The sequence below is a fragment of the Marmota flaviventris genome, chromosome 7 (assembly GCF_047511675.1).
Source record: "Marmota flaviventris isolate mMarFla1 chromosome 7, mMarFla1.hap1, whole genome shotgun sequence".
Taxonomy (NCBI): domain Eukaryota; kingdom Metazoa; phylum Chordata; class Mammalia; order Rodentia; family Sciuridae; genus Marmota; species Marmota flaviventris.
The window spans coordinates 31,045,065-31,059,382 of NC_092504.1; the positions used below are offsets into that span (position 1 = coordinate 31,045,065).

General features: G+C 39.3%; 1 protein-coding gene across 2 annotated transcripts in view; it reads left to right on the plus strand.

The window, feature by feature from the left end:
* Positions 1 to 11,878, plus strand: part of Fam114a1 (family with sequence similarity 114 member A1) — a 61,995-nt gene extending 50,117 nt beyond the window's left edge. For both annotated transcript variants that reach the window (XM_027938775.2, XM_071614214.1), the window contains exons 10-14: positions 60 to 221; positions 1,378 to 1,517; positions 3,886 to 3,958; positions 8,174 to 8,227; positions 10,105 to 11,878. In XM_027938775.2, the coding sequence (XP_027794576.1) occupies positions 60 to 221; positions 1,378 to 1,517; positions 3,886 to 3,958; positions 8,174 to 8,227; positions 10,105 to 10,206 (531 nt within the window). In that variant the 3' untranslated portion in view covers positions 10,207 to 11,878. The remainder of the gene's footprint in view (positions 1 to 59; positions 222 to 1,377; positions 1,518 to 3,885; positions 3,959 to 8,173; positions 8,228 to 10,104) is intronic.
* Positions 11,879 to 14,318: the final 2,440 nt, after the last annotated feature.

A 14,318-nucleotide genomic window follows, 5' to 3' on the forward strand; every position in this document is an offset into this window, starting at 1 on the left:
GGATGGCTTAGTTTTCACTGTCGCACACTACACCTATTCTTTGGTTGGGCGCGTTGCAGGCCATGAAGAAAGCTCACGACTGGGTGGAAGAGGACCAAACCACGGTGTCAGTGGATGTGGCCAAAGAGTCAGAGGAGGAAACTAAAAAGGAAGAAAAAGAAGAGAAAGCTGAAGACCCTCAAGAAAGCAAAAAGGAAGAAAAAGGAACTAAGACTGTAGAGGTAAATTTATTCTCCATTGTTCACCGGCTGGGCGACCCTAATGTGTTACTTTTATTAGGAGCCTTTTTGTTTTCTGTGTTTTGGGGTAGTTTTTTTTTTGGGGGGGGAGGTTCCTGGGGATTGAACCCAGGGACTCTCTGCCACTAAACTGCACCCACCCCCCAGCCTTTTAAATTTTTATTTATTTTGAGACAGGGTCTCACTAAGTGGCTGAGGCTGGCCTCAAACTTGCGAGATTCTTCTCTCTCAGCCTCCCACACAGCTGGGATTACAGGCGTTTGCCACTGTGCCTGGTTTAGCAGCCTAATTTTAAGTGAGGAGGGGCCGTTGTCTTATGATTTGTACCTTGTCTGACATTATAGAAATATGAGTAGGAATGTAATAAACACAAAAAAAATCCTCTCTGCCAAGACAGTTTGTAGCTTAGCGTGGAACTTGTAGCTTTTCTCCATTGCTTTGCAATTATAATTTAAAGGGGAAAAGACCTTTAAGAACATAATTGATTTATCTTTAGAGTGAATTTCCATCTCATGCAAATTTGTTACTATAAAACATCTTTATGCTCCATAACTAATGAGGTAACTGAAGCTGTTTTTCAGAAACTTTCATTGCCGTAGCCTTTGTTCCGTCGTTTAATAAATTTATGTGTGCATACTTGTCCTGCTCATGTTCGAAAAGGAGTTTGCAATAACTGCACCTTATGTTGAATTTTAATTTGAAAGAAAGTAGCTTTTCAAACTAGATCTCTCTAAGGAAAAATGGCAGCCAACGTCTGTCCATCTAGCCTCCCTTCCACACACCTTTTTAGCACCTGTCTGCTGGGTCCCAATATTGCTCATACTGTTGGGGACACAATTGTGAATAGGCTTGCCACATTCCCTGGGGACCTGGGAGCATTTCCATTTTATGGTAGCATTTCACTTAGAAAAGTTTTAGATGTACAACTTTTTCATGTTTTATTTGTTTTTTTGCTAATGAAGAATTCTGTTTAGGGACCAGAAGTGTAGCTCAGTGGCAAAACATGTGCTCGGCATGTACAAGGCCCTGGGTTCAATCCCCAGGACCAAAAGCAAAGAACCATTAAGTTTTAATGTCACAGGCCTTTATTAAAAAGCATCTGCTCAGCAGATAATTTTCTTGCCTTTTTTCCTACCAGGAAGTGTACATGTTGTCCATTGAAAGTCTGGCAGAAGTCACTGCGCGCTGTATCGAGCAGCTTCACAAAGTGGCAGAATTAATTCTTCACGGACAAGAAGAGGAGAAACCAGCTCAGGACCAAGCAAAAGTGCTGATAAAGTAAGTGCAACTTTTAATTCTTATTTTTTCAAGTGTACATACATATCTGTGCCACTTGTATACACACACCCTGAACAACTAAAGGTTTGGGTTTCAACTCAACTAATTCCCTTGTTCTGTGGTCATCTAAGAAATGAGGATGCCCTTAAGAAATGCATTGTGTTAGCAAGAAGATGATGAACACTCTAGGAATTATTGATGAAGGGTTTTAAGGAAAGACACACTAAATCATTCAGAGCTATGAAAGTGTTTATTTTAATAGGCTGAAGTCTTAGAAGTACAGAGCTTTGTGAAAATTATATTTTCAACATACCATACAAATAGAGGAAGGACACTCTAATGTGACTTCTCAGCTAGTTTCACAAAAATAAAGAGACACACTTCACCTTTCCCAGGGACTCAGACCAGCTCCGCTTGTCCTGAGCTCTGGTGATGATGGACACTAATGTAACAAGCCAGTTCACTGTGGATTGTGCACTCGTGTGTGTTGTGTGTGTGTGTGTGTGTGTTCCTAGTTTTTGTTCTTCAATAAATAGTAACTATTATTAGTTTATTTGGTAAAATTAAAAAATATATATGTAATATAGCTACATATACATATATAGAGAGAAAGATAGATAGATATGTATATACGCATACACATGAAAATACTTGGGTACAGAGTATTCATGAAAATAGTTGGTATGGAGATGAAAAATAAATCATTAAGTGTTATGCACTTGACTATTATGATACAGAAAATTAGCATCTATCCAAATATTTTCTCATTATTATTAAGAACAGGAACAGAATAGGAGCCTTCTGAAAATATATGGGGGCACACACACATACATACATGTCCCAGTACTCTGATTCCCTTCGCCAGCTAACTGATCTTTGCTTACGGCTTACTGCATTTGACAGAGTAAGTTAGGGAGTCAGTTTTAATTGAAGGACTTTCCAAAAAGTCACTATTAGTGTCGTTGTCCTGATGCCATTTTTTCTCACTTGTAAGATTTGTCATCTAGTCTAGACTTTCATATCTAAGCATATAAAATCAAGGATGTTAGAAGAACCACATAATCCACCCCTGTAATATTCCTAAAAAGATTATGTACTTACTTCAACAATATAGAAAAAAGAGGAAAGGACAAAACAGTAAAAGCTTCAACTATCAAGGCCAATATCTAGGTACTGTTTTATCTTTGTAGTGCTGATTTGAAAGAGGAGAGCTGAAGTTCACAAGCCCCTGCATGTGGATAGCGGGACCTTGCTCTTAGCTCCTTTCTGATTCCCATCCCTGATTGTCCCAACCCTTCTAAGCCTCTGACTTTTCCATACGATGACTGTTTCTACACCCCCCTGCCCAGGAACATAGAATTGGGACTGCCTGCTGGCCTTATTCTTGATATTTTTTGCAGATAAGTTTTGAGTGGATGGATGGATGGAGGGATATAGCTCATCAAACCTGAATGCGTAGGTTACATGGGACTTCTGTTTGTCAGAAACACCTAATGACTTCACTAGGTCTTGTAACATATAAGATTCTTAACTTGGGGGTTGTTTTTCCCAATAGTATTTTAATCACTATTCACAAAAGTCATACACTAATTGTTAGGAGAAAATTAGACAGAACTTATATGATTAGGCAATTAGATTGTTTCCAGTTTTGTCATCTATAATGTCAGGATAAATGTGGTTTTCATTAAATATTTCTACCTTACTTCATTTTCTTAGGGTAGAAGTAGAATGGCCAAAGGAAATTGGATATAAGTCTTTAAAACATTCTATAGGATCTTTATTTTGAGGCATCTGGTAAAAAGCATAATCAAAACATAGAGACACCTGAGTTTGAATCTCCCCCCTCTACTACCTACTACCATATGCCTAGATAGGTCATTCACTCTCATAACAGTCAGTTTCTTCATCTATATAAAATGGGAATAATGCTGTAATCTATGAGGACACTGTGAGGGTTAAATATGATTAGGAATATAAGAACTTAACAGAATGCCTCAGTGAATATTCATTATTTTTTTTTAAATGACCAAATAGCTGGAGAAAAGCCAGCTGGCAGAGTTTATGTCCCTATAGATGTGGAGCTCACGCTTGATATTTTCCTGCACAAGGTTTTGATTCTAAAAAGAGGTCAAAGGAACTAGATGATTATTCTTTAATTAAGCATGGAGAGAAAAACCAGAATTTGATTAAACTGTGATTATAAATCATGGAAGATTGTTGAGGAAAACTCAGCTGCCATTTCTGTTGAGCAACTTCAAACTTGAGTTCCATCCTTTTAGACATAACATGCATTCATATCAATAATTGTCATGACAATTAAATTTTTTCCTTTATTAAAAATCCTCAAACCTCTTTTTTCTTATTTCAGGTTAACTACAGCAATGTGCAATGAAGTGGCTTCCTTATCCAAGAAGTTTACGAAGTTTTTAACAACTGTTGGGGTGAGATTATAATATTTATCATTTTTTTTTCAAAAAATTTACTTTTTTAAGGGAAGTAGGTCTGAAAGAAAGAGTGGGATATGCAGCACCTTTTCATTATTGTTGTTGTTCTTCCTAGATATACATGACAGTAGAGCATATTTTGACACATTTTTATAAATATATATATATATAATAAGTATAACTTGTTCCAGCTAGGATCCCATTCTTGTGGTTGTACATGATGTGGAGTTACACTGGCTATGTATTCATATATGAACATGGGAAAGTTGTGTCCAATTCATTCTACTGTCGTTCCTCTTCCCATCCCTCTTTCTTCCCTTCATTCCCCTTTGTCTGTTCCAATGAACTTCTATTCTTCCCCTCCCTTATTGTGGATTAGCGTCCACATATCAGAAAGAACATTTAGCCTTTGTTTTTTGGGGACTGGCTTGTTTCGCTTAGCATGATATTCACCAGTTCCATCCATTTACCAGAAAATGCCATAATTTCATTCTTCTTTATGGCTGAGTAATATTCCATTGTGTGCAATACCTTTTTGGGGACCTCCACAGACAGAAGCCATGCCAGGATGTTTGCTAAAATTAGGCCAAGAGCACCTTGTCTAACATTAGGCAGCCTAGCGCTCTCCTCCCACTAGGTTCTAGTCCCATGTCTCAGACATCTGAGATGTTGAGTGAGTTTTCAGATCTCTGTGGGCCTGGTTTTCATAATTTGTTAATAAATAAATAGTGTCAGGGGCAAGAGGTATAGCTTAGTGTTAGAGCATTTTCCCTGGGTTCAGTCCCCAGCACTGTGAAATAAATAAAGTGTCAAATGAAAATCCCTTTCATCACTTAATATCTGTGATATATTAAAATAATTAATCTTGGGTTTTCTTATTCACTGTACCCTCAGTCTATTTTATAAGCTACACAGTTTATTTTGGAAGTATTGCCACACTTCAGCTTTAACCAAAAAAACATTAACAACAGGGTTTAAATCCTGTTTTAGTAATGGTGTTTTTTTGGTTCCAAGTATGTTAGTTTTCCAGGACTACTATAACAACGTGCCACAAACTGGGTAGCATAAAACCTGAAATTTACTCTCACAGATCTGGACACTAGAAGTCTGAAACCTGGGTGTCAGCAGGGCCATGCTTTCTCTGAAGACTCTAGGGAGTATCCTTCTCAGCTTCTTCCAGCTTCTGGGAGCCCAAAGCTTTCCTTGGTTCGTGACTAAAATCCTCCAGTATCTCTGTCTTCCTATGATCATTTTCTCCTTGTGGGTCATCACATTGTTTTGCTCCATGCATCTCTGTGTCCAGATTTTCCTCTTCTTGTAAGGACACCATTCATGTTGGATTAGAGTGTGATCAATATGGCTGCAACAACCCTTTCTCCAATAAGATCATAGTCTGAGGTCCTTGGGCTTAGAACTTCAATGTGTATTTCCTTTTCGGGAGGGAACATTTCAACCCAAAACAAGAAGCAACAGAAGCAAATTCTAAATGTTTTAGATTAAAATGGGGCTTTATGAAAGGTAGTGGAAAACCTCCAGAGCTCATACCCATGCTCTGAAAGTGCTGCTATTAATGTGACTCAACAACAGCACTTCCCAGTCCCTGTGTTCTCTCCATTCAGATTCCTATTTCCTGGTTGAGAAGGTTTCTAAGGCTGATCAGCATGAGTCAAAGGTCCACCTTGATATCACTCAGCAGTGACTAGGGATAGGGTCATATCATGAAGACCCACCTGGCTATGGAGTGTACCCCTTTCCCCTTATGGGAAGTACTAAGAGCAATTCTTTGAAGAAGCCAAAAATAATTGTGGACCCTATACTTCTATAGGTGACTCAGGCAAAAGGGTGAGCTACACACTGCCTATTCATTCTGCTTTCAAGGAACCTGGTTTGACCCTCCTCTTTTGCAAAATAGCAGCTTTTACATTTGTCTAATTTTAGACCTTCAGCCATAGACCTTCACTGTTTGCAAGCAGTGAGGGGGGAGATGGAAGTTTACAGAGAGAATGCATTAGTGTGCTCGGTGTCGTCTAAGTTACCCAGTGCCCACAGACTTCAGTGGAAATGCTAGGTTTACAAAGAGGTGTGAGGGCTTAATCAGGAATGGGATAGACTTGGCAATTCAGGTTCCCAGGGCTCTCCTGTTCTCTACCCTTGCTCCTTCACACAGTTCACAAGACAAGGAAACCAAGCCCAGAGGGGTGATCCACAGGTCACCCAGGCCTCTCAGTAGATCTCTCAATCAGCTGCCCATCAGATGCACCAGACAGAGAGCCAATTGTTTGGTGTTCTATGATCATCTAGGGGAGTGTGTATATGTTTATATATGTTTATATGCCTTATGTTAATTTATCTACATTAGTGAAATTTTTTCATAGTATTGTTTTCCCTTCCCTTTCACATATTATATTCCAGCACTGTGTTTCTCAAACCTTAATGGGCACACAAATCACCTGGAGACCTTGTTAAAATGCACATTCTGATTCAATACACCTGGGATGAACACTGAGCGGCTTCATTGCTAATAAGCTCTCAGATGATTAGAATGTTCCTGACCCCCAGTCCACATTTTATGTAGCAAGGCTCTAGCAGATGGTGTGTACTTGAACTTGTATAAGTGTGCATATGTATGGATGTGTACACACGTTTGCATGCACAAAACCAGGACCACACACAGTATCATTTCGGAGAAAGAAAAACCTGAATCTAAAATAGAATTTCCTGAAATGCCATCTCACCACAATAATGCCCCTAATCTTGTGCTATGATGAATCATTTGCATCAAGTCATTGTTTCTGTTCTCTAAAACAGCCATTATTCATAACTTGAAGATAATGAGTATATATCGCTCTCCAGACTCTATTTAAATTGCCTGCACATCTCATTGATTCTGAAAACCAATGTCATTTTATTGCCCTCATTTTGATTATATTTTAGAGGTTTATTGATAATCAAATAAACATGAAAGCAAATACCATAATAGATTATCTGGTTACTTACTAAAATGACTGGGTTTTTAAAGAGTTTTTTCCCAAGACTCCATTACGGTTTCCTCTGTAGGGCATTACTTTACCTTCAATAACGTCAATGAAAGTGGTCTGCTCTGGGAAGAGATATTTAATTTATATGCTTTTGTTTGCCACAAACTCTTGCATTACAGTAAGGGAAACCGACATATTAAGCGTATTCTCTCTCTCTCTCCAGTTCCTTTAATAATTTATCATCTAAAAGTAGGTTGAACATTTTATTTTTTTAAATTCTTTTTGTGGTTGTAGATGGACAGAATGCCTTTTTTTTTTATTTATTTATGTGGTGCTGAGGATCGAACCCAATGCCTCACGCATGCTAGATAAGTGCTCTGCTACTGAGCTACAGCCCCAGCCCCAGCATTTTAGATAGTGGAGACTTGTTTGATAGAACAATCACATAACTAAGGGTAAGGCTACTTAACACTCACTCTCACTTTTTGAACACCTGCTTTTAACTAGGCTTTGCAGCCCATACTTTACATATATTCATGTTTTTCAAACTCAGATCTGCAGACCTGTTTGAAAAATATATTTAAGGATGCTATAATTTTGCTGCTCTTCTGGAAGATGCACTATAGCCAAGTACTTCTGTTTGCATCTAAAAGATGCAAAGGATTGGGAGGAGAGACTAGAATAGGGCTGAGACTAGGAGAGGTAAATGAAGGACTTAACCCTCCTGCAAAATTTGAGAGTGTCCAGGAGAAAAATTAGGGGAAAAAAAAAGTAAGCTATATAGATATTTAATGCAGTATTTTTACAATAAAAAGTACAAAAATGATGAACAAATTATCAAAATTTAAATATAGTATCCAACTATGTACTTGTTCAGTTCACCTCACCAAACTCCCAGACCTACTATAAGTAGTTTCAATAGTTAAAAAGGTCTGAGTTTACATTTCTAGCTATGTGGCCTTACACTAATTACTCAACCTTCCTGATTCCCATTCCTCATGTTGAAATTGGGATTATTACAGTACTTACCTACCTCCTAGGAGTTTAAGTGAGAAATTAAATGTCAGAATTAAATGAGATGGTGTAGGGGAAGCACCAAATACGAAGCCTGGCCTACACAGTCAGCATTCCACGCCTCCCCTTCAACAGAGCTAGTGTCTTACATTTTATTTTACATGGCAAGCCTTGCAGCCCAAGCCCCTAATCTGTCAATTTCATACTTTTGATCCCACAGAGCAAGAAGAAGGCTGAGGTTCTTAACCCCATGATCAATAGCGTGTTGTTAGAGGTAAGTAGCCACAGGAGAGAGGGAGCTTCTGATCAAAGCCAAGGTGGAAGCTATAGTTTTTTTTCCTTCTTTGTCTTTCTCCCAGGCACCACATTGTATTGCAATTCAAAATCTTATCACCAACAGTCTCTTTTGAGTACGTTTGTGTAGCTCAACCAGCTGTAAATCCTCTGGTGAAGCAACAATACCCAATTTTCAAGAATCCCTGATTATAAAAAGAAATGCTAAGCTTGCGTGTTATTTCCATCTCTGTTTCCTCTGGCAGAGGCGGATTTCTGCTGTCAAGTTTGACACTAGATTTAACAATATGATTATTGGCTACGATGAGGGCTCCTTGCTCCGTGGTGATTTTTGTTAAAATGAGCACTTCCCTCCATTCACAGTAACCTTTGGCTTAACTGGGCCTGAGCTCCAGGCTGGTTAAAAAGAAATGACAAGCAGGCTATTTCCCCTCTGTGCAGTGACCAGGCCACCATCCCCTATCTGCCTGCTCACCAGGGGCTGTACTGACACAGAGCTGTCCCAACACTGCTCTGGCTTTACCAAAAACAGTGATGTGTGGAGGAGGAAAAAGGCTCAGGAAGCCACCTCGGTGGTAGAGTACGGGCTCTGTGCTCTACCTGTGGAGGGTGGAGGAAATCTTCCATTAGGGGCCAGACTGTAAGAAACGGGCCCATCTCTGGCCACAGGGCACCCACCTGAAGCCACAAGATGTTCGCAGCCCAAGGCTGAACACCAGCAAGGCATATACAGTGGTGTTTTCCTTTCTGAAGTTGGCATCAATGGCAGACTTTGGAAATTACAAAACTTGGGAAGGACTACCTAAATATTTATAGTAGCATTGTGAGGACTTGTGTCCTCAAAAAACAGCCCAGGCACAAAAATAACAAGTGGGGGCGCTGAGTGCTAGTGTTTAGGACACAGCCACACAGTGGAATAAAGTCAGCTGGAAGGAACGGGGGCTGTAGGGATGTCCAGCAGGCAGACGCAGCTAAGAGTAAGCACTGGCAGCGAGAAGCAGAATATGGGACAGGAAACTCCCTCCCTGGTTGCCAGAGAGCATTAGATTAATTGTTCACAAGATTGAGGTCCCATGTTTACTCATCCCCCCGTATAGAAGTCTTCATATATATTAGTTACACTAAATTTATCTATTTATTTTATTTATTTATTTTTTTAGTGGGGCTGGGATCAAACCCAGGGCCTCACACATACTAGACCAACACTAGCACTGGGCTATATACTCCAGCCCCACCCTAAACTTTAAATGGCCTCTCTGTTTAATACTGTTTGGTAGCCTACCACAGTGCATAAACGGCATGCTACTAGAGTATTAAACAGAGAAGCCATTTAAAGTTTATACCATAAAGTTTAAAGGCCATATCAGATATCCAAACCAAGCAGAAAACACCAACACTCATGGGTGGATGACACTGTTCAAGGATTTGCCATGAATAATTCTACCATGATATTTTCCAGTTAGCTTAATGCAGACCATTTGGTTTATCCAGCTATGGGTTAACACAGGACCTCCTTCATACTGTGCCTTCATGAGATTTCAGAGCAGTAAGCTGACCTGGGAAATCGGTGGATTTCACTGATATATGTTCACTGATATATGTACACCGATGTGCTTTAAAAGCCCCTGTGGCTTTTAAGCAATTCACCTCATTTTGAGTGAATTCTTTTCTGTAAGTATAAACAAGAGCAAAAATACTCCATCTAGAAGAATGTGTTTACATTTGCTGTAAGCACCAACATTATAAACATTTCATAATGTTCTTCTCAAACGGAAAGGACCATCATCCAATTGGGAGGATTGTCAAGGTCAAGGCTGACAGCAAGAGTAACCTTGGGCTGTGTTCTTTCCCTCTCAGGGCTGCAACAGCACAACCTACATTCAGGATGCCTTCCAGCTGCTGCTGCCTGTCCTGCAGGTGTCACATATCCAGACCAATTGCCAGACTCCAGCCAGTTAAAGGAAAGGGCAGGTCCCACGGCTTCATTGAGCACCATGCAAGGGGATGTTTTCAACACAACCGGCCACACACACCCATTTTTGAGGACACTACAAAGCAATTTTGCACAGACAGTATTGAGAATGCAAGTTTAAAGAGAGTTGTCATTTCTCTTAATGTAGAGGGTCGTTTTTACAAATAATTGTGTTTTCTTTATGTTAATTTAAAGTTTCACAGCTCATAATGAAGTTTTCCCTTATGAAATTCATTCACGAGTATTCATTCATGTCCATCCTCCTAGTCAAGCATGCTGAATTTAGTTAGAAATTCAGAAGCAGACCCTGGCTTTCTTTTAATCGTTCAAATTTCTACCTTTAAATGTCACATTCTTATAAGCATTACTTTAAATCAATTCTTGTACTGAACTTTGTCTTATTCCATAAATGTCATGGGCAAAAATAACACTACTTACAGATTTTACCCAGTATGACAAAAAAGAAACCTAAATATCTCTTTATCACCATTCATTCTTGCAACAATCATTTATTGAGCACATACTGTGTTCAGAATAAAAGAACATGAACTCACCCCCATAGAGACAAATATTTCAGATAGAGGGTTTACAATAATTCTTAAAATACTTGAAAACACTAAAACTTTTTCTAATCCTCAAAACATTTGAAGAACAAGGTAAATTTATAGTGTTTTCAATAGTCTGTCAGTTTATCTTCCTACCTTCCTTAAACTTATTTTTATCCCAACTTTATATATGGGGTGAAAATATGTATGAAAAGGAGTATTAAAGAATAGTTTAACTGTGTGTGTGTGTGTGTGTGTGTGAGAGAGAGAGAGAGAGAGAGAAAGAGAGAGAGAGAGAGAAGGGAGACCCTAGGGATTGAACCCAGGGGTACTCTACCACTGATCTACTGCCCCAGCCCTTTTTATTTGAGACCAAGTTAAAGTTGCCCAGGCTAGCCTCAAACTTGTGATCCTCCTGCCTCAGCTTCCCAAGTAGCAGGGATTACAGGTGAGCACTACCACACCTGGCAAGAGTGCTTCAAAATTGACTTCATATAATCATAAGCCCCTGGTGGCATAATTGCAAAGCTTACAAGTGTTCAAATAGAAAAATGAAAGGGGTTTTAACACAGTAGAATCCCATCACTGCATTTTAAAAATCTACCATACTGATCACACTCACCAGTAGCAAAGGACAGAGAAAGCCCATATGTGGGTCGATTGCTCTATTGATCCCTGGGGGACTTCACTGAAGACCTTGCAGCTAGGAGGAGCATCAACAATGGGCACTTCTCCTGAGCATCTTGCACGCGTTGCAGGGGGGGATTCTGTGTGATGCACCTATTTCAGAACCCCAATGACACTCCTACCAGCAGTGGCAAAAGAAGGTCCTGCCCGGTGGCTCTCTCCAAGACAAATGAAACTTGTGGCTTTGCAAGGGTTAAAAATTCCTTATTCATGTTTATTTTTATTCCCCAGATAGTCAACTGCCTTTGTTCCCAACAGATCAAACAGAGATTTTTTAATGTCATCCTACTTCTCATTAGCATTTCATTTGTCTCTGTCCTGTATTTCATTTGTATATCTCCTGAAACAGCCAAATAGAAAACATAATTTGCAACCTTGAAAAATAAAATTCTCTGAGGAATCAATTAAAGAAATTTTTTGTCCTTTTCTGATTGCCTGAAATGTTTCTGTGATTTTTAAGTCTGGAGGTGATTAACGGATGAAAATGTTACATTCACCTCTTCATAAATTCAGAATTTTCATGTATACAGCAGAGGAAATAATTTTGATTTATAATTTTTCACAACAGATTATTTTTAGCATCAGATGGATTTAGACAATAACTGGAAATATAAAAGAGAAACAAATATTTCCAAAGGAATTAGATTCCCAGACTTAGACTTCAAGCTTAGTTGCACCCATTTAGTGCACAAAAAATAAATAAATAAATAAAAATAGAGTAGAAACTTTAAAAAGAAAAATCAGGATAATTATTAAAAAGAAGTGGTTGGCGTTACTGACATTGCATTTATGTTTTAATGGTATTGTGTAAGAGGTTGCCAGGTGGAGAGAGGGTTCTGTGATCCATGGTCTATGAATTACATTAAGAGAAAATAATCGCTTAACATATATCTGTCCTCCAGGATTTCTCTCTTTCAGTGCTAGCTTTCAACATCACTTTTAAATAATTGCTTCTTTGCTTTGCTTTAAAAGCTGCCAAAGCACAGGATCCAGATCTGGGCAAATGTTAGTCAGTCACTGAATGAATGATTTAGCAGCTTACCTTGGAAGTTTTGTATTCCTTCAATAATCCTTCACATAAATTGGATTCATTGCACTCTACGCAATTACTATCAACAGCATGCCAGATTCTTCTCTTACATCAAGTGCAAAATAAGGTCTAAATAATGAATGTAGTCCTGGGCTTGTGCTTTATTAAATAAAAAAAGCATGCAAAGCATATTTCAAATTCAAAGTAAAATGCATTTCAGAAAAATTTGCTTTGGGATATTGATATGTACAGATCTAAAGGACAAAATTGAGTCCCAAATCTTAAGGCATGGGTCTAAACTTAAATATTCTATCTCTCTGTTAGAAATACCGAGGTGCTACAAAAAAAGTCAAATATGGAGGTGCTCAGAAGTGGGTGGGCAAGGCAAAACTACTTCTGCAGTGTGGTGTGCTCCGGAACCTGGCTAGCCAGGGCGCTTAGGCTGGGGGCAGGTGAGAGGCGGGGTCCACCTGCTTATATACTTAACCTGTCCCAGCGTTGCCCTTCACTTTGATTGAAGGAGTTTGGGGTTACAATCTATGTGATTGGCTAATTTTAAAATTGGGGCGGGCAAAGGGAGGGCCTATAATTATAACGGCTACAATTGGATCCAATAAAGCCTGAATACTGTCTTCTGAAAATGGAGCGCTGGACTTTCTGTTTCTCACACCTCTGAGAACAGAAGTCCCTATTCCCTGTGGATCTCCTCTGCGTGCACAGGAAGCTCATAGTTAAATGAGTAGTGTGACTGTGCAGGCCATGGCGGGAATGAGCAGGGTTGTGTCCACAGCCTCAGCGACACCCACTAGAAAACCAGGGACAGGGTACCTGGGGACACCACAGCCCCAGAGCTCACATGAATGGAGAAGGACCAACAAAGGGTGGAGGGGCTGAAGAAACATGCAGAATCCAGGGCAGACGCCCGAATGCAGGAGTGGGAGTGTTTCCTTGTGCTTTGTAAAAATCAGCACCCCGAGGGGCTGGTATATGTGGAAAGTTACATTCTCCACGGCTGGCCATGCTACGCTTAGGAAAGAAATGAAGGCAGGCAGATCCCAGGCATAGTCATCCCAGAGGTCTGATTATAACATCTCAGGGAAGCAATTTACAAAGCGAAATAAGCACTGTATCTCTTCTTTCCTAAAAAAAAAAAAAAAAAAAAAAAAAATGTATGGTGTGTGTGTGTGCATGCACTGAACAGATGGGGTTGATCATAATACATAACTTCAAATGATGTTTAATTTTATAAAAGCAATTATTCTACAGGGTCAAGCTAGTTTTTTATATAATGTAAAAAAAAATGGCCTTTGATCTTCCCCTTAAGCATGTTCAACATACTAATGTACAGATCCAGGCTTGGACTCGGTTTCTTAAATTACCATGTTTGTAAAGGCACATCAGAAGAGATCATACTGAAAATCCATCTTAGAACTGCTATTTTGCTCTGCTTTTGTAGTTGATTAGAATTCATAATGCTATAGGAGTGGATTCAGACCAGCGAGCCATTCTTCACATAAAAGAAAACAAATGATGTGGTTAGTCCTGTGTTCTATATTTCTAGAGAGCTCACCCCTTAGGCAGGGTTATGGCCATCATGGGTATGCTTGCTCATACAAAATCGTTCACTAGAATATCAGCTATTAAACAGATTCAAGGAAAGACACCAATCTCTTCATTTTTTCCCCTTAGACCCACAAAATGAACTAGTCTACCCTTTAAGCATTCTACCTTTAGCAATGATTGAATTATTACAACCCCAACAGTAATAGTGATATTTCTGCTATTTCTGATATCTAGGATTACCATCAACTGGAAATAGAAGCTGATTTTGGAAGGC